At 37.1% G+C, this 25,177-nt stretch overlaps 2 protein-coding genes and 1 non-coding gene across 4 annotated transcripts in view; 1 reads left to right on the top strand and 2 right to left on the bottom strand.

Moving 5' to 3' along the window:
* Nucleotides 1–15,920, bottom strand: part of LOC148874099 (O-fucosyltransferase 10-like) — a 36,198-nt gene extending 20,278 nt beyond the window's left edge. For both annotated transcript variants that reach the window (XR_016106647.1, XM_088967729.1), the window contains exons 1-5: nucleotides 15,116–15,920; nucleotides 10,546–10,627; nucleotides 10,010–10,077; nucleotides 8,774–8,862; nucleotides 1,543–1,740 (exon numbers count right to left, since the gene is read on the bottom strand). Coding sequence is in view for 1 of the 2 variants with exons in the window: in XM_088967729.1 (XP_088823855.1) it covers nucleotides 1,543–1,740; nucleotides 8,774–8,862; nucleotides 10,010–10,077; nucleotides 10,546–10,627; nucleotides 15,116–15,532 (854 nt within the window). In the remaining variant the exon portion in view is untranslated. The remainder of the gene's footprint in view (nucleotides 1–1,542; nucleotides 1,741–8,773; nucleotides 8,863–10,009; nucleotides 10,078–10,545; nucleotides 10,628–15,115) is intronic.
* LOC148874100 (U6 spliceosomal RNA) lies at nucleotides 7,942–8,041 on the bottom strand. Its single transcript, XR_016106339.1, has one exon. It is a non-coding gene; the product is annotated as a U6 spliceosomal RNA (small nuclear RNA).
* A 1,052-nt stretch (nucleotides 15,921–16,972) lies between the features above and the next one.
* LOC148874098 (uncharacterized) lies at nucleotides 16,973–20,210 on the top strand. The gene is made up of 7 exons (XM_088956142.1): nucleotides 16,973–17,197; nucleotides 17,303–17,401; nucleotides 18,123–18,185; nucleotides 18,270–18,612; nucleotides 18,695–18,778; nucleotides 18,996–19,169; nucleotides 19,870–20,210. Exons 1-7 carry the CDS (start codon nucleotides 16,973–16,975, stop codon nucleotides 20,208–20,210), a joined length of 1,329 nt encoding a protein of 442 aa, XP_088812268.1.
* The last annotated feature ends 4,967 nt before the right edge of the window (nucleotides 20,211–25,177 follow it).

Here is a 25,177-nt window from a genome sequence, read left to right as displayed (position 1 = left end):
TCAAAAGCTGACGATTTCATGCAAAGAAGACAATTCTGAAAGAAAGTGGCTTCTTGATAATCATCGGTCAGTAGCAGAACCAATTGATCAATTCAATGCCATGCTGTGACACCTGGACACCTATTCATGCCTAGTGTACTACTGTTGCAAATGATTCATACCTGATACAACACAGGATGTTGCATCAACACTTCTAGGGTATACTTTACTTCATCATTAACACTTACTAAAATATATAAAAAAAATCCTTTAATGTAGATAATCTCAGATCACACATGAGGACAATAATATTGGAATGAACTATTAATTTGTAATATTCCCTGTTAGTATAAATTGATGTGAGAAGTTAAGGATATTTGGAAGAAACCCACTCCTAACTTACCAAGGACTGAAGTCATAGATCTAATGAAAGTAGTACAACAGACTAGAAATCTAAATTTGGAAAAATTAGTTGTTGGAGATGATTCAAGATTGGTGACAGGATGGTTACAGCAAGGGAAGGAAACATTATGACGATAACAAAAATGATTTATTGATCAACAAATAACAAAAATGATTTAGAAAAAAATAATCAGGTGACTGACACAAGGAATTGAAGTGAGAATTAACTGGGTGCAAAGGACTTCCAATAGCTTGGCAGATGAATTAGCAAAGCATTGGGTGGGAAGAACTCAAATGTATTGGGCTCAATTGTAACTAAAAAGAAAGAAGAGAGATAATAGAAGCTATCTCTCAAAGGGATCTTGTATATATGTACTTCTTCCTGTTCACCAATTAATAAAATTAAACTGTATATATCCTTGTAAGTTACAAAGCTCCCTAGTCCTTAGATGAATTAGTTAATGGAGGAACTCTCCCATGTTAGACTGGCAGATGGTGAGCTGATTACTACCACTCCTCCTTCTACAGTATGTGAGAGGAGTAAGACCACTGCCTAATTATAAAACCTGATTATTGTTTTTTTTCTTTTTTCCTTTTTTTTTTTGTTTTCGGGAATCATTAAACATAATCAAAGAGATTTATTAATGGCGAAAGGCATAATGCACAAGCCCAATGGCACATAATATAAGAAACAAGTAGAGCAAAAATGGTACATCAGAATTATTGGATGGATTAAAAAACTTGTGCATCAAGCCCAATGACTCACCAAAGATGATTACTATTGTGGAATAAATCATGTGCAGAGTAACAAATGATAATGAAACAGAAAATTACATAATAAGAAAATAATTGTATGAAGGGAGGCTCCAATCAAACAAGGAAAACTGAAGGTTGATAATTGTGGTAGGAGCATACATGTCAGATCAGTTGGACCTGATAGGTTGTCGAGTCAAGTGAAATCTGCCAAAATGTTTCTATGGCCCATAATGCTGTTAATATGATGCATCTGTTAAGTTGACTGGTCATATTAAGGCATGAAAAGGTAATAAGACTACTTGTTGTTTCTCTTGATATTGATAATAGAAGTACACTATAATATTGATCCCACTAAGAGACATGAAAAATGGGATTTAAAAATTGAATAAAAGATTCAGTACCTACCCTTTCTTTCGCAAGATAGGATATACTTCTTCCATGTAATAACTTGCTTTGGCCCAAGCTTTGACCTTGAAGCTCCGAATTTTACTGATGTTGTAATGGTATCTTTCCATCAATACCTCAGGTAATTGCTGAACAATCTTAACATAGCCTTTGAGTGTAGTTATAAAATGGTTCTCATCATAGATATCACTAAAGCCACTGCAAAGTCAAAAAGATAGTTAATCTCCCAAATTTAACATAAGAAATAGAGACATTACTCAATGCTGGTCTTGGCCATCTGTGGTCTTGGTGAGGTAGAACGGGTATGAGCCTATCCTGTGGCAATTTTTGAGCAAAATGGCAACTCTAGGACTTGAGCTCACATTCTCATGTATGTCAGCCCCAGATTTTGCAATGGATCCTAAATTTCACAAGACCATTACCCAATGTTGGTTCTAGACACATGGGGTCATAAGAGAGGTGGACTGGATATGGATAATGGACCTAACCTTCAGCATTTTCTTGTATGAAATGACGGCTTTCAGAGTTGAACCCATGTTCTCAAGCTTGTTAGCCTAATGTTACCATTGCACCAAGCAATGGACCTAAATTTAACCAATGAAACAATTATTAAAACTTATTGCTATTGAAATCTCATGGTTGAGGTCCAATAATGACATCCATAATCCAGGGAGCATAAAAACATGAAGTTATTTAATCCTAAAAAATTAATGCAAATTTTGATAAAGGAACTTTATTATTTACAATTCAAAACATACATCAAAAGGGAACAGGGTTCTCCAAGAATAACAAATTTTCCCTCTCAAATGATGACCAGTCCATATCTTCTAATTCTTTGAAATCAATAGACGAAACCAACAAAAAGTAAGAAAAAAAGTAGCATCCATATATATCTTTAAAACAAAGGCAAGCCATCAAAAGAAAAGTGACAAACTTGTTAGGCAAATAAGCAGGCATTTAATCACTAACTACACATTGAAATGTTGAAACATTAAACGTAAATTACTGACTACTCATGTGTCCCTAGTCTGATCCATGTAAAACTTTCTAAACTGATCTAAAAGTAAAAAAGAATGAGAAGATAAGAAGAAATTCAAAATAAAAGATGGAAACAAAAACATCCCAAGTATAAACTTTTATAACAAAGTGGTCAAATTTTAATTTATGGTTTGACCATCCTTCCAGGAAATACTATCCTAAGCATTTATTTTCTAATATTTCTGATGTTTTCTTGACTAAAACACCCTTCATTGTCAATTTGGTCCATCCCTATTGCAAGGACAGAAAATATAATTTGAATACTTTTCAATTCATCCCTATTCCCTCTCACTACATCCGAAATTTAAGGTATTAACTCCCATTCTCTATCATTGAATCCTATATTTAAGATATTTTTGTTTCTTATAATTAAATTCCACTATTTAAATCCATATACAACAATATTCATAGTATAAAAAACTATATATTTAAAACCGATAAAAACAAAACCATCTTTCCATTCAGGTGGTAAGTAATTCAACCATTTGGGTCAAATGGGTCAACCCATGATCCCATCAACAAATAATAAAAATTTAAAATAGATAAAATAGTCATCTCTAATATTATATGTTCATAATATTAAACAAAAATAAGTATGATTAATAAGAAGTATTTTTATTAATGAAACAAAATAGGACAGCTCTATTCGCTACTCTCCCCGCAATATCATGGTACATTTGGAAGGAGAAAAATCAGAGAACTTTTCAGAACAAGGGCTGCTTAGTGGAAGAATTAATTAAGAAAATAGTGGGCTTCATCCACTCATGGCTGGCTGCAATCGATGTGAGGTGAATGGCAAAGGGTGGTAATGGAAGCATGGCAAGGAAAAGGCCAGTGTAGTTAGGGGGTAGAGGTCTGAAATGGCAAGAAGGGATCTCGTTCAAAGAGGTGACAGAAACTAGGGCATGGCCGATGGAGGATGAGTGTCAGTTCTTTCACAATGATGGGCTACTTTTTATCGAGACATTGGAGAAAGGTGTGGATCTCCGGAGCAAATTCTTGGAAGGATACCTTGTGGGTAGATTTGCGGCAGAAGTGCCAGAGGTCTCAATAGTGGAGAAATGCGCTCAAGAAGTTTGGAACCTAGCGGAGAAGGTCAAGGTGAAGAAACTAGTGAACAGGCTGTTCCTGTTCATATTCTCCTCAGAGAAGGAAGCCGAACACATCCTGGGCAGTTCTCCTTGGAGGCTTGGAGATAACGAGCTAATCCCCAACTGGTGGAGTGCCTATGCAGGTGCACTTCCAATGAACTCAAGAGGAAGGATAATCATGGGCAGAAAATTTGCATTCGAGTCTACAGTCTTCCATTGATTCTCTGGAGTCCAAAGATCATTTCAGCAATTGGTGATTTCTGTGGAGGTTTTCTCGCAACTGACAACTCCATGGAAAAATTGGTAACTTGTGAATGGGTTAGCATACATATGGTGTGGAGGGGAGAAATTCCAATGACTGGAAGTGAAGGTTGGCGATGTGGTGTATGCGGTTCACATTTGTCTGGAACTAGCCCTCAGTGTGGCCGGCAACAGAGTTACATAAATCAGCTAAGATCTTGAGGGACAAGCTGATCGCAAGTTATAAGTAGGATAGGTCGAGGGAAGTCCAAAGCTGGTGGAGTCTCAGTTGGCCATACCAGTGACCAGAAAATCCCAAGATGGGCAGAGATCGGTCGAAGTGGGGGAGAAAGGTGTTGAGTTGTCAATTGGGTTGGAAGGACAAAAAGATAGAGCAATGAAGATTCCTCCAATTTCTGACAAGATGCTCATACAAAGTCAGAATAAGCAATTTCAAAATTTAAATGAAGTTTCTATTGGGTCTGGCCATGAAGTAGAGAGGAGTTGAATACTTTGATAGGAGAACACCTTGTGAAGTTGGGTATTCAAGGTGGAGCGGGTAGGGAGAAGCAGGTTGAGTGGAAGACCCAAGATAATAAGTTAAAGAAATGGCTACTAATCATAGTTGGGAGAATGGGAGATAAGAAGGATTGCAAATGGGATGGCCGATACTCTAGCAAAACAAGGGGAATATAGGCAACAGTTGTTTTGGGCATTATTGTAAATTTTGTAACTTTGTTGGGAATTGGAATTGATTCTTATGGGTGACCAGACCTTTTTCCTGTATTAATCAGTTTCATCATATAATAAAATTCTAAGTTTCTTGTTAATCAGAAAAAGTGAGAGGCAATTCAGGGGGAACGAGCTGATAACTGGAGTTAAGGGGCATGGATTTCAAGCTAATGGGCCAGCTGGGAAAGCCTAGTCCATGACTTGGTCCATTACCTCCAATTCAGTTCCACATTTAAACTAGATCAGTGTTAAAATACTTAGGGGGAGAGACTGGAGGATCCTGGGGCTATTAAGATTTGCAAAGGGCAAGGTCTTCAGCCTAAGGCAAAGGTGGTCAAGAAGAGGCGATTACAAGTAAATGGAAGAGCATGGCTGAGGAGGAAGAGGAGTCGTTGTCCAATGAAGAACCAGTGGAATTTGGTATCTTAGGCTTTCCAAAGTTTGTAGGAGCTAGCAACCTCAGGGGGTCGGCCTAGCAATGGCCAGTGATGAGAGGTGATAGCTTATAGGGGGAAGAAGTAACTCCTTTATAGGTAGTGGAGCTGTTGACACAAGAAAGGGTGGAGCAATTGCAGGGGATAAAAGGGCACAAGAGCTCTTGTCAATGGAATCAAAAGAGACAATGTCGAATTTCTTCCAGGACTTGGTCTCTATAGAAGAGGGGGAAACCTACATTCCCAGACCGAGTGGACAGTGTAGCAATAGCCTCAAAGTTTTCTTGAAGGTGAGACATTTTCAATTTGAGTGTTATCTAAATATCTGAAGTTTGGGGAATTTCTTCGGGTCTCATTGATAGGGTTAGAGAAGCAAACAAATAAATTTCTTATGGAGATAAAACACAAAATTTTGCAAGAAAAAGGAAAAGCAAACGCCAAAAGTAAGAAGAATGGTAAGCATAAGTGGGAGTCGTTCAGGTCCACTTGGGGCCTTAATGATAAGGCTGGGTGTGAAGATGACGGGGGAAGGGGAGGAGAAAAGGATGGTGATACCAAGAGTGTCATCAGGGCTGTTTGGAGGTGAAGGGGAGTTAGGAGGCTTGGTTGGAGGATTTTTCTTCTCTCTTTCCAATTTTTATATTTCCTATTGTGATGAAGGTTATGTCCTAGAATGTGTGTGGTTTGTGTTCTAGGAGGGTTGTCATCTACTCGGTAATTAAAAAAGCAAAATCCAGAAGTCATCCTGAAACAAAATTGAGCAAGATGGAGGCCTCTGCTTCCGTGAGAGCAGAGACGATTTTGGTAATCTAGAATGCCAATCCAATAAAGGTGAGTCACTCCTTTGTGGGGAATTTCTCTGTCCCCATTGAAGTTTTGGGTCTTGGAGATTTCAAGGGTTGTATCACAGGTGTTTATGATCCAGATGATGAGGTTGATAGGCAGGCTTTTTGGGAGGAGCTAAACAAGATCCAGAACAAGGATAATTTTCCTTCTTTTGTTGGAGGGGATTTCAATATTATTAAGTTCTCTCTTGAGAAGAAAGGATGTATGAGGAATTCTGTAGGAACGAGATCTCTTGGGAAGTTTGTTAATAGGCATGGATAGCAATCAATGGCAAGCCCTTTTGACAAAAGAAAAAATAAAATAAAATGAACTTAAAATCACTAAAAGTAACCCATATGTAGTCACTTAGATACTCATGGATCGTAGCCAAGACGGGGTGGTTTGTCCAATAGGTCTAGGTCAGCAGACCTAGTTCTCTCAGAGAAAGCATGGATGCTCTCCCTTTACAGGTGCATCTTTCATTTTTCTGATAGTAAATAGAAATTCATTAAAAGAAAGGAAGGTGATAAGCTATCACCCAAGAGAAAGATAAAAACACCTACAAACGCTAAAAACTTCCAACAAAACCTAACATCAAGGCTCAAAACACAAAACTCACAACCGGGGAAAATCCCAAAATATTCCATATCCCAAAGCACCACCACCTGACCCCATAACCCAAGAAACTTAGGATTCCTCCACCTAATCAAAAACAATGAACCACCTTGCAAAAATCACCCCTAATCCCCCCCCCGAACACTTCCTCCTACCTTTCATCAACCACATTCCAAACCCCTCCTCCTTCCTCTACTACAACTTTTCTCGACCGCTCTTCTGTCTTCTCTTGAGCTCCTCAAAAGATCATCTAACAAATGCCTCACCACCCCAAAAGAGACACCAAGATTTTTTCTCACATCTACATCTCTCTCAACAATTTTTTTCAAGAGCCAAACTTCCTTCCCTTTCCACCTTCTCTGAATCTCTATTAAGCACTCTCGACATTGATTCATTCCCACCCTCATTTTTCTTCTCTTGAGGAAAATTCAGCTGATTAGCTTCCATCCTGATGGGGGCATGAGGTGCCTCCCCTCCAGTCACCTTAAAAGTCAATGCTTTCATCTTCACTCTTTTTATCTTAAACACCTTCTTGTACTTATTTGTAGTACCTACCCCAACCACACCAAGCTTCAGCCACAAGAAAACTTTAGTCATATAAACAACAAATAAATTACTTGAACCACGAAATTTCTTAGGAGCCACCTCCTCAAAAGCAGCCACTTCTTTCTTTTCATCCTTCTACATTCCAAGTCAACCCCTAGCTTTCCAATTACAACTTCCTCAAAACTGGTCATCAACAAGAATCTATTTCTGGAAACCTTGTCAAATGCAGCACCCAGGAGAACTATCATTGTATACATCACTTCACTCTTAATAAGACCACTCTCCTCCCCATCATACAAAACAATCTTTTTTACCTAATATGCATATCTGAAAATTTCCCAGAAACAGTTTTCTTCCTTCCCCCTTCGCACCTTGACCAGCTCCAATCCCTTCAAAGCCCCAACCCTTTTGTTCTTTGGGCTTGAAAAGAAAACATCTTCTTTTATCAACCTGTAACTTGACCTTCTGGTTTCCATTCTGCCATCTTTAAAATTGGCCCTCATAAAATGATCCCCACTTAAACCTCCAACGTGCCTCACAACCCAACCCGCCTCCTCAACTTTTAAAAGCGAAGATTTCTCTAAACCCTTATCAAACTCACCCTCTTCTCTATCTAGCCTTCCATGTATCCCACATTTACACTTTCCTCACCAACACTAGTCACCAATAAATGAGAGCCCACCATTTCAAATTCAGAATGGGATTCGTTCTCTTCACAGCTCTTCAAGCCCCTGCAAACTTTACTTACAGAAACTCCTAATGAGCCACCCCAACTAAAATTAACTCTATCTTTAATTCCAAAATTATCTTCATCATCAACCTCTGCTTCTCATCAGCCTGATCGTTCCACTTCCACCACTCTTTTTTTTTTGATAAATAAAAATTTAGACCATTTCTCGATTTGTGCATGGCATCCTTGTGCAGGGGTCATGCTAATCTTCCACCATTCTCAATTTGCACATGAATATGACTTTGTTCTCGCATCAGAATATCACTCACTTCAACCTCCTTATCAAAAGTGAAAAAGAAAAAGCCGGCATCCAATTTTCTAACCTGAAAAGAATAACTTGGGAAAAATTCAGCTACTGCCCAGGCTCTAACATGTTCCATTTCTGGCTCAGAATTAACAAAACGGCCAACCAAACTCCTCTGTTATTGCAATGTACCTCTCCACCTCACTTTTGATAGCTTGACAAGCATGAGAACATGACTTTGTGGAGGGAGCTCAATTTTGTTGCTCTAATTTGAACGAATGAAGTGGAAGAGAGAATAGCTTCCTTCATCAACTTCTCTATCCTTCTTCCTTCTTCAACCAGAGAACAAGAGTGATGGCAGACTAGTTGCCTACATTTTAACAGGGACAAAATTGACATTTTGGTTATCTATCTTTTCTTTTGATTAATTTGGTCAAATGGGAATTATGGTCAAAAATGTCATTTTACATGCCCATCTAAGAAAACCAGTAATAAGTAATATAGTTGAAAAGTAGGAATGTCATAGTAATACGTAAACTAAAGAGTAGGTCTTAGTAAATATGCAAAACTATAAGGGATTTCATAGTAAATGACCCTTCATATTACTTGTAATTACATGGTCCACTGCACATCCTTGTCACACATTCTTTTCTATTCGTATTATAGTACATCTTTGCATTCAAGATCATTCATTATTGCCACAAGATGAGGAAAGAGAGAGATATAAATTGTTCACCTCGGGTCCTTCCAAACACTATGGAAATCGAATTGTGGGATGACCAGTACTGCATCCAGAAGCCCTGCCACTGCAACTGCATTGCAGATCTGCCAGAAGACAATTTCTTATACAGGGTAGAAGATAATATGTGTAATCATGCATATAATTAGCACTGACCAAATAGACCTTTGGAGAAAAAAGAAAATCACTTAGGAGTTTCAAGTTAACATTTGAGACAAATAGTCTCAATTAAGAATTCTCACTTTCTTGGAAGCATCTTACAACATTATTGTTTCAACTCCTGACCAATCATCTTCTTTCCTCATTTTTGGGGAGGCAATGTAAATATGGCAACACTAATGTTCCAAGGCTAAAAGAGACTAAACTTCTCAAAAATGTCTTGTCCATCATTTTTCAAGATATTGTATTATTATCATGGCACTTGCAAATTAGAATGCCCAAGGGCCCCAAATACGGATACAACTGATGCAGGAAACCAAATATAAATTTTTTCTTTCCTTTATTTTTGGATCAGTACAGTAAGACTTATTTGCGTTTCCTTTCCTTTTCTTTCTATTTTTAAGGTAAACTAAAGTTGTATTAAGAAATTAAAAATGTAATACAGTACTGATACACAAGTAATACTGCATGGATAGCTTCATTATAAAGTTCTCTTATCACAATATGTTACCAATACTGGTACAAGATACCGGACATAACAAACCACCCATTTCCAAATTATAACACAGATATCATACAGTTAGACAACCTAATAATGTCTTATGTTAAATGCAATCAAAATTGTAACTATTTCAAAAATTTTCTCTTCCATTTCTCATTTACCATGCTATGATATATTTATCTTCATGTAATAAACAGAAAACTGCAGTGAATGAAGCAACTAAACCACATAATGCAATTGTATAAGGCAAGCATGTATGCAGTATCATGTACCAGGATCATTATCATATCATGTATCTAGGTACAATAAGTATGTTGAATTGTTGAATTATGGGAGGACCATGATAAAAATATAATGAAGCGCTGTGAATATCATTTTCCACAAAGAATTTTAAAATGAAAAATTGAGAGTTGTTCCTAGTGAAACAGAACACTAGAGTACTCATGTTGTGCCCCTGCAGAAACAAGAGGGCAAAAAAGTTCATTCTTATAGTGCATTGACAAAGATGTGTGCAAAACAGTTTGACAACTAAAGAATCAAGATGGTCATGCATACCCGACATAGTTACATACCGATGTCCGTTGTTGATTAAGACCACCATTAGCCTCAACAATCAAATAACCACTGGGCACAGAAGATCCTGAAAGTTGATAGAGAACATTAGTTTTCTAAAAGAAAACCCAGCTTTTTTCCTTTTTATTATTAGCTAAAATGTCCTTGTAGTCAACCATCCTTGTGGTTAACCCCAGCAATGAGGAACAGTATGTCTTGGGGCCAAATAATGTAAAAGATTTCGTATTTTTGTATTTTGGAAGGTGTTCACCGGGGCTAACCACACCATTGAGGTGTAAGAATGCCACTGTATTCTTTCTAACAGCATCAATAAATTGACAGTTAACCATCAAAAAAATGTCCTTGTAGTTCTGATCCCAAAGTTTTTATCATCCATTTGATTTATTTTGTAATCGTTATAATTATCATGAAATTTGCTCAATAAGAGGTAACAAATGGATGCTGTAGAATCAATGGGAGAAAGATGAAATATTGTTTTCACATGATAAAGAAGATAAACGGAGAAGCAAAAAGTAGCTGCAATAACTGTCCATACCAGAATGCCGCCGTCCAGGACTAGTATTTTTACAAGGTTTCCCTTCTTTCTGCCTCTTTCTATATCTCCATAAAGAAGACAGCTACAGAAAAGCAGAATACACTCAGCAAATAACTAAATCATATGCATGCATGCAAGCAATATGTCTATATATTTGTTAAATATGTATACATGAAACTATATATATTGAGGTATGCTTATTTATATTGGAGGCTCCTGTAAGAAGTCGGTGACCTCTTTTAGCCCTCCACTCTATTTGCCAATTTTGTACTATTTGAATTTCCAGTTATTTCTACTAAAAAGGAAATTTCTCAACATTTTTTTGCGAAGCAGAAACTGTTATGGAGGGTTAAGTAAATGCCTAAGCAAATCTATTTGGCCATCATTAAATCCTTCAACTGAAACAAATAAACTACACAATGAGAACTTTCCTAAAATTGGTCTCATACTCTCAATTGAGCAAACTAGCCTCTATACATTGTAGGCAACATTGTACATTCTTGGAACGTACCTTTTTCAATAAATTCAATAGAACTTAATAAGATTTCTTTACCAAATTCTTTTTTCGATAATCATGTGGCTAAAATAACATATTGGAATTTCGAAGTAATTAAGGCCATGTTTGGTTCCACTCTCATTCTTCCTCATTCTTTCCAATAATAAAATTTTAAAATGGACAAAAATGGTAGGAATGGACAGAATTAAAAAAATGTTGCTACAAACCAAACACTTTTATCCAAAAAAAAAATGATTTCTTTTCGCAGCAAGAATTAGAATAAATTTTGAAGTCATTTGGTTACAAATTTCAATTTTATTCTTTTTCTCATCAACGAAAATAATAATATAGTTATTCATACAATGCTCATTAGCATATATATAGTGGAAACATGCAAGACACACTAAGAAAACACAAATCAACCATGTGGATGCCACATCATTAACACAATATATGAAAAAGAAAAAAAGAAAAGAAACTACAAAATATTTTGCACTTGATTGCATAAAGAAAATTTAAAGGAAGCAATTATCACCTATTTAAAACTAGCTTCTGAATTGAGTAGCAGTTGTACAAATGAAGAACAGAGCTTGGAACTTCTAAATAGAAATGGAATTTAAAATTTGTAAAATTAAAAAAAATTAATAGCATAGTAAATACAAAATGTCTAACAATTTCATCAAATTGATAATAGTATATTCTATATATACATATTATACTAAGAAAGTCATAAAATCTGATAACATAGAATCATGCCTCATGTTTCTCATTTTCATTCTTCAAAGAAGCTCTATGCTAGCCATCACAATCCACCGGCTTAGGTCTCCAATCCAGCAGAATAGATTTTTACTGACAGATAAGCAGCATTCAATGTCTGTCGGCATAAGTTTTCACAACAGAAATAGCCAATAGACAATTGACCGCTGTCCATCCGCCGGTAAAAATCTATTACAGTGGTTTGTGACCACTGGAACAAAATTCTTTTGAAGAATTACAATGAGACATTGAAGAATGAAAATGAAACCAAGCCAAAGGAGGAAATAATTGAAGCTATAAAAGTAAGATCTGCACATCGGGTAAAAACAATGGATCCATTCAGGAGTGTCTCAACAAACGGCATAATAAGAAAGTGGAGTGAAGTGACACAAACAGAAGTGCAAAGAGAAAGAATAAGTTTGGATTGGAAAGCACCAAGTTTAAACAAGCTAAAACTGAACTTTGATGGTAGCTCCTTCAGTAATCTGAGGAGAGCATGTGTTGAGGGAGTTTTTCGAAATCACTTTGGTGTAGTAGTGGCTTTGTTCTCAGGACCAATTGGTTTCAGTGATTCACTTCACGCTGAAATTCTGGCACTCCGACAAGGACTAAAACTGCAGAGCAATTAGGAGCAAAAGATTGGGAGATTGAAGGAGATTCACACTTGATTATATCCTGGGCAAAGCAAATCAATTCAGCACCTTGGAAATTCATATTTATCTTCAGAGAAATTGACCTACTTGCAAAGAGATTCAGTGATTCACTTCAAGCTTTGCTTGGGAAAAGAGGGAAGCAAATGTCTTGGAGGATATTCTTGCCAAACAGGGAACTGAGAGACCCACCTTCTTCTGCGCAGTTTTGTAATCTGATCATTTTTTATTACCTCCATGATGGAATACTTCATGCTTGTACTAAATCAGTAACTTTAATTTAATGAAAACATTTCTTTTGCTGATCAGAAAAAAAAAAAAAAGGAATGAAAATGAGCAACATGGGGCATGATTATTTTTTGTGCTGTTGGTTACCTCAATTATTGTGCCATGGGCTTTTCATTCTAAACAGAATGAGACCCATGGGAAGAATTTTGTAGCCAAAAGCTCTAATGTTATTCATTCTTTCCTAGAATGAGTAAGAGTTGAAAGAATGTGAACCAAACATGACCTAAATGTCAACATTCTCCATTCTCCATTTCCTTTTTTTCTGTTGATTTTTTCACCCAATCTTTCCATTCTTTATTCTCTAAAAAGTAAAATAAAAATGAAAAGGAATTAGCTGTTGCACTTTGTTACTGTAGATTCATTGGCAAAGATATATGTGAAAAACTCTTCTAACTCCTGTCTCTTGTAAATGCACAATCAGGGGTGATTCGAGCCAAACCAAGCCGAATATCTGGCTATTTGAGCTCGGCTCACCAAAAGAATGTTAGACTCGAGCTCAATTCGAGCTAGATACTTGAGCTTGAATTCGGGTTATATATACTTGAGCTTGAATTCGAGCTAGATACTCGAGCCAAACCAAGCCGAAAATTCGAGCTATTTGAGCTCGGCTCACCAAAAGAATGTTAGACTCGAGCTCAATTCGAGCTAGATACTTGAGCTTGAATCCGGGTTATATATATATATATATATAACAATTATTATTATACATATGTATATATATATATATGTATGTATGTATGTATTAGGTTTGATTAGGCCCACGAGCCTCACAAGCCGAGCTTCATTAGGCTCAAGCTCGGTTTGATTAGCAAACGAGCCTGTATATTGGGCTCGAGCTCATCTCAAAGCTCTGTTTAAACCGAGCTAAATCAATCTTTTTATGAGCCGAGCTCAAATAGCTCGTGAAAAGCTCGTTTCATTTCCACCCCTATGCAAAATTTCCAATAAAAGCTCTAGTTTCTTGTAAACAAGAAAGAGCAAATTGATTAATGTGAATTATTTGTTTGAATTTTATTTAACACCATATAACATCAATTTTTTTCACTTCATAACTTGATATTGATTTTATCACTATACTTAATTACCTTCAATATTTTATTCAAAAGAACTAAGAAGGCATAAAGTATAAACGTATCAAATTAAAAGATAAACATAGCAAAAATTGCTAGGTTTCATCACCCCAACTTCAGATACAAACATATGACAAATAAAAGACAGGCAAACTGTGTCTTCTAATATATCTTTTCATTAGTCTAACAATGTCTGCAGTAGCACTGAAGTCTGGTGATACATCCTGATGTTGCTTGCTAGCATTCCTTAGATAAAATTTGTAGTTCCCAATTTAATTTTAGCCATTACAGCGGCAATCAATTATCCCCTAATAACAATCACAGAGTTAGAAATAGATGTAGAGGTGATAGCAGAACAGATATAAAGTGAAGTCACCGAATTTAAAACATCTACCTATCTTTTTTACTTATCGAGAAATAAAAATCATCTACATATCTTTTTTCATTTTTCCAATCATGTGTACTGCCTTTTCACTAGCATATGCCGAAACAATATTAGAACTGAAGTAATGAATTCTGGCTTCCTAGAAATTGGCAAATATGTTATTGCAAGGGCATTGATTTACAATCATAATGAACAACATCTAAGCACCAAAACGCTTCAAGATTAAGAAAAATTCTTGTAAAACTCAATGCCTTTGTGAGAGCAAGCAATGTGATTATGAGAGATTATGTTAAATTCTCTGTACGACCCATATCTCACTTCAAAGAATTTGTGACATGGAACAAACAATCACCTCAACTTTAGACCAACTACTGCAGTTAATTAGATATAGAACTTCTTCTCTAGTTGCTGTATTCCTACAAACTCCACAACATTGAGCCCTATATGTAAATTCTATAACTGTCTGGACTCTGGACAATTAAGAAATGAAACAATATGTCCAAAAAGAGAGAGATTTCACCAAAATAGGTCCTCTTCTTTTTAAACTTACAGCTTGAAGCATCGCCACCACAAGTAAATGAATTTCAAATGTCAACTACAAAGTATAGTGTACTCTTCAGGAAGACAAATCCCATTAATCTTATTCCCTTCTTATCTCGAATAAACTAGAATTTCTTCTGTCTTTTTTTCTTTTCTTCTTTTTTTTTTCTTTTTTTTTTCTCCCTTCAAAACCCAGTGCGGAAACCAAGAAGCATTCTGAACCTCAAAGAAACAGAATAATCCAAACCAAACACTCAAAAATCAAACATCAGGACCAGAAAGGAAAATCCATCATACGAAATAAACAAAATGAAAAAATAATAAACAAATGCAAATAAATGGGAACCAAAAGGTCCAAAAACAAGGAGATATAGAGAAACCCGACCTCAATCCCGGAGACATTATCCGACTGAATGTCAGACCAGAGGTTTTGGAAAACTTCATGGCTGCGGTACACCGATCCCGGCTGTGGAAGTGGCGGAGGAGCAGTAGGAGTAGAAATTGAAATAGTAGGAGGAGGAGTACAGAAGTGGAGAAGCGCTGTCCCCAACAATATGAGCAGATAAGAGATGTAGAGCAGCGGCAGGAGAATGAATATGCGTAAATTGCGTCGAGAGAGAACTCTGGCGAAGAAATTTCCTGGGCGAACCCGCAAATGGTCTTTTACTCGATAACGTCTCCGGTGATGTGGGACCTTCCCGGGACGGCGTGGGGAGGAAGGTGGGCTACAGGAGCTACTTTCACTGCTGTACCCATTAAAAGTATTTAGAGCGAGATTTTGGAGATGGGTCTTGCTTGTCATGGTAGCAGAGGCTTGTGTGAGACCATGCAAGAAAAGAAGAGAGAGAGCGAGATATCTTTTATTGGTTTTATATGGAGATTGAGAATGTGACTTTTGATCCTTCTTGTTGCATGGAGTATAGAGTAACTTCTTTCGAAGGAACAATGGCTGTGAGTCTGTGTGACAGGGAGAGACAATGAGACCAGAACAGAATGCAGTAAATTACGGATATAATGATTGAATGATGTTAAAAGTTTGAAAATTGAAGTTGTCTAGCCTTGAAGGGAAATGAAGAATTTCAGAGGCGAAATGGGTCTGAACCATTTCCCAAATCTTACTAAGAGTCAGATTCTCAGAGACGCAATTGGAGAGAGAGAGAGAGAGAGAGAGAGAGAGAGAGAGAGCAACCATTTCCTATACGGTCAGGCACGTGACTTACATCTGCACACGGCACGGGCGCACGGCTAAAGAGAGTGGTGCATTGCAAAGGGATCAAATCGAATCAGAGATAGAATTAGGGAGAGGTACCAATCAGCCCTGATCAAAATTCTCTAGCCCCAAAGTACAGGGAATGCATCCTGACGGGTGAATTGATGCCAAATTCACGGGTAGGATGTGGCTTATAAGGGGGCAGAGCGCTAGTAGTAGGGGGTTGGAATTCAGAAATCTGCATCGTGTGTTTTTTTACCTTTTCCTATAGAATTATAGATTGATTCAATTGATAAGTTTGTTTTGACCAAAAAAATTCTGATTAGTTTGTATTCGAATTTAAATTGAATCTTAACCACTGGATTTGTATAAAGTTGTAATAGAGATATTGTACATATTTAGATAGATTTTGTGCATATTTTTGTGAGAGTTTTAGGAAGTTAGAATATTTGCTACGTATTTTCCTCCATTGATTAGGGTGTTGCTAATTTTAGCCTTGATGTAATCGTGTATATATTCGTTGTCTCCGTCAATGAAGGGTCAATTTTTTGGGCATCAATCTTTTAAATTGTTCAATCAAATATTCTGAGTACAGATCATTTACCTGCATTGAATCGAATACATGCAATGATTGTGCAAGAAGAACGGCACAAAACGGTGGCTCGAGCACGTGAAGAACGAGCAGAGGCTATGGGATTTGCTGTGCAAACTGGAAATAGAGCCAAAGCATCGAACAAGGATAAGAAGATGTGCTCTCATTGTGGAAAAACTAGACACTAGGTGGTCAAATGCTTTCAACTTGTGGGATACCCAGATTGGTGGTTTTCAAGCAAATGACGTCGTTCTGGTGGTCATGGGGGACGAGGAGGTCGAGGCGTAGGAATAGGAAAGGGTCGAGGAAAGTTTGGTACAGCGGCTGCCAATGTTGTCCAGACACTTGGAAGCTGCGGCACCAGCGCCACTACTGCTGCTGTCCGGACTAGTGATAAAGTTGGTTTTCCCGGGCTTAATGACGAATAGTGGGCAACGCTAATGGCGGTGATCAATTCACACAAGGAATCCACTTCAGAGAAATTGACGGGTAAGAAAATGTGGTTGATAGATTCGGGATGTTCTCACAACATGACCGGGAATTTGGAGTTACTGAAGAATGTGTGTGAAATACCTCCTTGCGCCGTTGGACTCCCTGACGGAAAGAATATGATGGTGTTGAAAGAAAGAGAAGTGCAGCTTATGAAAGAATTGATCTTAAAACATGTTTTATATGTTCCCAACTTGAATTGCAATTTGATATTTGTTTCTCAATTTATCGATGAATTAAAATGTACAGTCACGTTTTCTGACAAAATGTATGTAATGCAGGACCCCACTTCGAGGATAGTGATTGGCGTGGGTGAGAAGCATGATGGGGTCTATCTTTGGCGTTGTGTGGCAAGGGCTAGTGCATACAGATTGGCAAAGGTGGACTCATATGAACTATGACATAGGCGAACGAAACACCCCTCAAAACGAGTTGTTAGTTTGCTTCATAATATTAAAAATAAAATTGCTAGTCAAGAAACACAAGTGAGTTATGTGATGTTTGTTTAAGAGCTAAACAAACTCGTAATGTGTTTCCTTTAAGCAATAATAAAGCTTCTGCACCTTTTGCTTTAATTCATTGCGATGTTTGGGGACTATATCGTACTCCTGCTTCATGTGGTACTGTATATTTTTTTACCATTGTTGATGATTACTCATGGGTAGTGTGGATTTATTTGATGGCAGAAAAGAGTAAAGTTAGTGCTAACATTGTGAAATTTTGTGCGATGGTGATTACTCAATTTGACAGTAAGGTACGGGTGATAAGGAGTGATAATGGGTCAGAATTCATAACCTTGAGCAATTATTGTGATACTCATGGCATCATTCACCAAACATCGTGTGTTGGGACACCTCAGCAAAATGGTAGGGTGGAATGCAAGCATCGCCATATTCTAAATGTTGCGCGTGCTCTGCATTTTCAGAAAAAATTTACCTGTAAGTTTTTGGGGTGAATATGTGATGACTACAGGATATCTAATTAACCGTACTCCAAGTCCTCTACTTGATGGAAAGAGTCCATATGAATTGTTGTTTGGGAAGGAACCAACTTACAAACATATTCGTGTTTTTGGGTGTTTATGTCATGCTCATTATCAAGGGTGTGACAAAGATAAGTTTGGTTCTCGAAGTCGAAGGTGCATTTTTGTTGGGTACCCTTTCGGTAAGAAATGATGGAGACTTAGATACAAATGAGTTCTTTGTATCCCGTGATGTTGTATTCTCTGAACATATTTTTCCTTTTAAGGTTGCTGTCTTTGAATCTCTTAACACCGATGTGATCGAGCAACCACCTGTCTGTAATGATGATGTGCATTTTTTAGATGATCATGAATTGGATAGTGCAGATACTTCGAATGGTGAACCAACTCCTGAAGAAGATTTGACTCTGAAAGCAAGGGGGAGTGGTGAGGTTCTTGATGAACATAGAGGGGACGATGTGAATTTGGAAAGGAAGAGTAAAGGTGAAAACCTTGGTCGAGGATGTAGGGAAAGGCGTCCTCCTGAGAAGATGAAGGACTATGTATTCCACATAGTGCAACACATCAACGACCCCCTTACTGGTCATGCCACATCATGTCACTCCTCAGGTGTGTCTTATCCTATTGCACGCTACGTGACTTGTACTAACTTTTCCTTGAGACAGACAGTTCTTGGCAGCTATAATTGCAGGGAAAGATCCCACATATTTTTCAAAAGCGATTCGTGAGCCGCATTGGAGACAAGCCATGAAGGAGGAGATTGAAGCTCTTGAGTGTAATGGCACCTAGACCCTTGAAACGTTGTCCCTCAAGAAGCAAGCGATCGGGTGCAAATGGGTGTACAAGACCAATTACAACTCAGATGGAACGATCGAAAGACACAAGGCTAGATTTGGTGATTTTAGGGAATAATCAGAAGGCTGGGATAGATTATAATGAGACTTTCGCTCTAGTAGCAAAGATGGTGACTGTTCGATTGTTTTTGGTTGTAGTGGCAGCACGAAAGTGGGAGCTTCATCAGATGGATGTGCATAATGCCTTTTTGCATGGTGATCTAGCAGAAGAGGTTTACATGAGACTGTTGCTTGGTTTTCATCTACACATTCAGGAAAGGTATGCCGCTTGCGGAAATCTTGGTACGGATTACGACAAGCACCCAGAAATTGGTTTGCCAAATTGGGCATGACCTTGAAGATGTATGGATTTACTCAATCACAGTTAGATTATTCTTTATTCACTTACCATAAGGACGGAGTTACACTCTGTGTTTTGGCATATGTGGATGATCTTGTTGTGGGAGGAAACAATGGGGAGATGATACATCAATTCAAGCAGTATCTGAGTTGGTACTTTCACATGAATGATCTTGGGTAGTTGAAGTATTTTCTTGGCATTGAAGTCGCCAGAGGAGATGAGGGCATCTATCTCTGCCAACAAAAGTATGCACTAGATATTATTTCTGAAACAGGATTGCTAGGAGCTAAACCAGATCACCTGCCCATGGAATAAAATCATCGACTCGCACTGGCCGATAGGAAGTTACTTGATGACCCAAAAAAATATCGACGTCTAATAGGAATATTGATCTATCTTACCATAGCATGACCTGAGCTTTACTATTCTGTTTAAATATTGGCTCAATTTATGCAACAACCATGACAAGAACATTGGGATGCAGCTCTATGGGTGGTCTGATACCTCAAAGGGAATCCAGGACAGGGAATCATCTTGAGTGCCAACAAGCATCTGATTCGGCTAGTTATCCTTTGACATGACGCTCTTTGACTGCGTACTTTGTGATGCTTGGACGGTCTCCTATTTCCTGAAAAACCAAAAAGCAACATACCATCTCACGTTCATCTGCAGAAGCAGAGTATAGGTCCCTGGCTACCGCGACATGTGAACTGAAGTGGTTGAAGAGTGTCCTACATGACCTTAGCATGGAACATCCCAGGCCTATGAGATTGCATTGTGATAGTCATGCCGCTATTTATATTGCAGCTAATCCGGTATTTCATGAGCGCACCAAACATATAGAGGTTGATTGTCACTTTGTTCATGATGTCTTGCAAGCCCGGACTATTGAGACTGTTCATGTGCGAACTTATAATCAGTTGGCAGATATTTTGACAAAGGCACTTGGCCAATGTCAGTTCGATTTTCTTCTTCGCAAGTTGGGCATACGTGACCTACATGCTCCAACTTGAGGGGGAGTAATAGAGATATTGTACATATTTAGATAGATTTTGTGCATAGTTTTAGGAGAGCTTTAGGAAGTTAGAATATTTGCTACGTATTTTCCTCCATTACTTATGATGTTGCTAATTTTAGCCTTGATATAATCGTGTATATATTCGTTGTCTCTGTCAATGAAGGGTCAATTTTTTGGGCATCGATCTTTGCAATTGTTCATTAAGTTGTGAAAATTGATATTTGATTTTTTTTTTTTAATTTGATCAATCTGATTTAGTTTGTAATTGAATTCAAATTGGATGTTATCCATCGGATTTGTATAGGATTATTGTCAAATTTGGGCTTTAATAATATAAATAATTAAATTAAAATGGTCAAGAAATATTATATACTTTTAATCAAATGAATTAGGGTAAATTACATATACCCCCTATACTATAGGACAATGATAAAGATCCCTGCATTTTTTTTTTGTGACAAAGACCTTAAACTTTTACATTGTGACAAATACCCCTTTCATCGGCAATTCAGAAAACATTAAATTACCAAAATACCTCAATAAACTTTTTCTATTTTCTTTTTCTTGTGTTCTCTCTTAAAATCTAACTGGACGAAAAATACCTTCAATCTTCGCCAAAATTTGAAAAAGCCTGCAAGTTGTTTTATTTTTAGAGAGAGACGCTAAAGCCTATCTCTGAAAATACCCCAACAAGTGCAATGCGGAACATATCACTACTCACGTGATAAACGCTAAAGCCTGCAAGTTGTTTTATTTTTAGAGAGAGAGACGAAAATAGGGTGTGAGGGGAGTTTCAAGTGTGCATGTGAGGCAAGACATGGTTTTATTTTCATGAAATCTCTGATGCATTGATAGGCAAGCAAAGAAAATTCTAACCATCGCCCATTGTTAATGGTTCTTAAAATTTTGAATCTCCCTCCAACAATGGTGCAATTGTCATATAATATAATAGATTATGGGTAGTTTGTTTCTACTTTCTAATTCCTACTTGGTTGAGGAATGAGGATGAGCATTTAAAGATTCGTCAATGCTAGTAGTTAGAAAGTGATATCCATACTACTACCATAGTAAGAATGATTAAATTTTGGTTGGGACTTTGACTTGGAAAAGGAGGGAGGTCGGCACTATTACTGTCTGCTTATGATACATATAGCCATCAACAACAATTATCAAATTATATGGGAGTTGGCTGAAGTGGCCATTACTGGTTTGCTCTTTGTCTCTAAGAATTTGAACAAATGTTAAGTAAATTGGTTATGTTATCAATTTTATACTCGAACCTTTCAGATAAAGCCTAAGAACCCATGCAAATTGCTCATTTTCAGGCTTCTTCCCGCTCTTCTTCTCTATTTAAGCAAGCCCATTGGTTTACACTTCTGTACGTTGAGCTATGAAGAGAGTAGAAGTCCTATCTCCTCTATTCCTCCCCTGCCCATCGAACACACTTCTCACGTCTCATTTCATGTAACAAACATATATTACCTTCTCTTTTTGAAACCTTCAAGAGTTTAGTGACCTACCTTCAATTTTTTAACTACGTCTAGTTTTAAAATCTCTATAATGTTTGATTCACCTAGGCTTTTGTACTTGGTGCTTACTATAATTTCTGAAATGTGAGTATAACTCATTTCTATACCCAATTCTTTGATTGTAATAGTATTAATGTTTGTCCTTTCAACAAGGCTAAAGCTTCTTTTCTTTATCCTTTTCCATCATTTGTTTGTACCGGGTCTTTTCTTATTCTAGTTTTGGTCCTTTTGTTGATGTTGTTTTGTTCATTGAGATTTGGTTGTTCTACTTCGAAGTTTCTTATTCTTAGACTCTAGGCTCCAGCCAATTCTAAGCTTCTTTATATTCTTTCTCAAAGATTATAATTTCCTTACAGACTGCTAGGTGCTGACAGTTCTCAATTCTTGTTAAGGTTCATGCACTATATAGCATTGTGCCAATTCTTCCACTTCCACAGCTTTCACAGTCTTCAAATTTCTCTATGGTTGTACTTGAAGTCACATTTCCTCTTTTTATGTGTTTTTCTTCAATTTAATTTATTTAGACTTAGAAATTAGAATGCACCAGAGTAGTTGCTTAATCTTTTTTGCCTCTTTTCTTTTGCACTAATTAAAGGCCGATCGAGAAGCATTTTTTTCACTAATAAAATGAGAGCAACACTATTGTTGCATCGGGTCTTAGGAGTTTTGGCATGTTTGAGCATCTTTGGTGAATGCAGAGGACCCTTACAATGATTGCTCCTTTCCTCTACTTTTTCTCTCCTTTCACAAATTAAAGAACAAGGTAAAATAAATTAGAAAAGGGTTGTTTGGGCATTTAGAAAATTTTTAAGCAATCAGATGAGAATTTTTTTTGGAAATTAACTGACGGAATGCTAACAGAGGGGGTCTTTGCCTAACAGCCAATGTTTGGGGGGGAGGGTCATTGTTGGAAAAAAAAAACAATGCAAGGATCTTTGACACTAACCCCATAGTACAAGGGGGTCCTTGTAATTTACCCAATGAATTAAAAATGATTTTAACATTGTACTTCATGAACAAAGTGAACTTTGGCATAAAGCCTGGGTTTACAAGAGCAATGCCGAAGTTATTGTGTATCTACTCAATTTCCACATAAACCCTCCTTAGAGATTATACCATATAGTTATGGAGTGCAAATCTATGTTGTTATGTTTTTCTCGAGCTTTAATGCTTTTTACATCTCGAAGTTGTAATAGATTAGCTCACAAACTTAGTATTTATGTTATTCAATATCATGTGTTTAGAACTTGGGCCCGTGGGCCTCGTTCGTTTACGGATAAATAAGTTTGGAAAAGTTGGTCAATGTGTATATTTTTCCCATTGACCAACTTTACAATGTTCTTTTTGCATTTGCTAATGGGTTCCATGGTAAAATAATCTCCACTTTCCCAGAACTTATTCATCTCCTTAGTGGGTAAATAATTTACCCACTTGGCACCTAGGGGAAATTTTATAAAGCATAATGTGACAATTTTGCCCATTTTTATATTAGCTTTTTATGGATAAAAATGACATTCTATTACTTACCTAGGAATCTTGGAAATCAAAAGAACATGGGGGTAAGTGCACTTACCCAGGTAAATGTTTCTTGGTAAATGTTACCCAACAAACATTTACTTGGATAAGTGCACTTACCTAGATAAGTGACAAAGATGCAAACGAATGAGGCCTTGGTATCACCTCCTTCATTTATAAGGTCGATACTCCATTCCGAGACATAATCCTGTTGGAAGTTGAATGAATATACCTTTAGGCTTCAAAAAAAAACTTGTATAAAAAGTTTTTTTTTGTTTTTTTAAAAATAGTCTAAACATATTTACATACACATCATTAATAGTTAATATTTACATTTAACATACTCACGACTATTTTGCTAATCTCTTTACTCCATCTAGCCCATAATTCTACGAGTGTGATGTCAACCTGATTCCTCAACAAGTTACTGTTGAAATGAATTCTCTTTTATGTTCCATTCCTTCGGAAGCTGAAATCAAACAGGCCTTCTTCTCGGAGCACACATAGCCCCCAAGTCTTGATGGAGCGAGTGCTATTTTTTCTGTCTTATTGGTTTTATTTAGTGTCAATTTTGTGGCTTTCATTAAAGATTTATTTCAACATCCAGAAAATGCCTTTTCACTGGGTAGACAAATTCACAATAATAGAGTCCTCACACCTGAGGTTGTGCATACAATGAACGTGTATTACTACAACTACATACTTCATTCTTGAAGGCGTGTGGCTTCTCTTATTTTGGAATCTTTAGCAGTACTGTGTGGCTTCTCTCGTCACTTTTGTGCATTATTGAAGGCGTATTACTACAACTACATACATCATTCTACTGAATGGCACTTTGTCCAGTCAATTTCAACCCCAAAGAGGCCTCTAACAAGGATGACCTCTTTCTCCATACCTATTCATTTTATACATGGATATGTTCTCACGCCTTCTTCTGCGACAGATGGAAATGGGTGTTATCCATAGATTTAAACCTTTTAAGAATTGTCCCCCACTTAGACATCTTTTCTTTGATGATGACATCTTGTTCTTTGGGAGATGTTCTTCTACTATACTGCACTCTTTCAAGCAGGCTCTAGAGAATATTACCACATGGTCTGGCCAATCTGTTAACATGGATAAGTGGTCCATCTATTTTAGTCATAATGTCCACCATCAAAAAAGAGTGGAAATTACTCAATTACTTGGAATTAAGTTGATGCAAAGAATAGATAAGCATCTAGGTTCCCCATTATTAACCATCTATGGAAGCATTGATACGTGGTGATTTGTGGTTGATAAATCAATAATTAATAAAAAATTAATGTATTAATTATAAATTATTTCATTCAAATGAAGAAAATTAAAAAAAAAGGCTAAAGAATTAATACTTGTATCTGTAGTGGTTAACCCAATGGTTATCCATGACTCAACCCAATCCAACCCATTTAAATTGATCCAATGGGTGATCAACCCATTTCTAACCCGCCAAATAAGTGGGTGGGTTAGATAGGGGTGGCCACAAGCCGAGCTCTTCATGAGCTACTCGAGCTCGGTTTTAACCGAGGTTGAGCCCAATTTATAGGCTCGATTAATAAACAAGCCAAGCTCGAATATATATATATATATATATATTATTTTCTATAATATATATAATAAAAATATTATACTTTTTAATTTTTTTAAGTATCCAATAAAAAATATTTTTTATATATAATTTTTTATTTTTATAAAACAATTTTCTCAAATCAAGCTCGAGCCAAGCCGAGCTCAAGCTTAAGAGTTTTTTACTTGAGCCGAGCTCAAGATCAAGGTTCTAGCTCGAACCGAGATCGAGCTCAAGCCTTGTACTTCCTAGGCAAGTCAAGCTCGAGCCTCATACTATTCGGCTCGAATCCACCCCTAGGGTTAGATACTGGGTGGGTTGGGTGGGTTCAGC

This window comes from Nelumbo lutea, chromosome 1 (assembly GCF_056320005.1).
Source record: "Nelumbo lutea isolate HS-2025 chromosome 1, American lotus-T2T, whole genome shotgun sequence".
In the NCBI taxonomy this organism is placed as follows: domain Eukaryota; kingdom Viridiplantae; phylum Streptophyta; class Magnoliopsida; order Proteales; family Nelumbonaceae; genus Nelumbo; species Nelumbo lutea.
The sequence above is the reverse complement of the archived record's forward strand: the minus strand, read 5'-3'. Positions and strand labels throughout refer to the sequence as shown.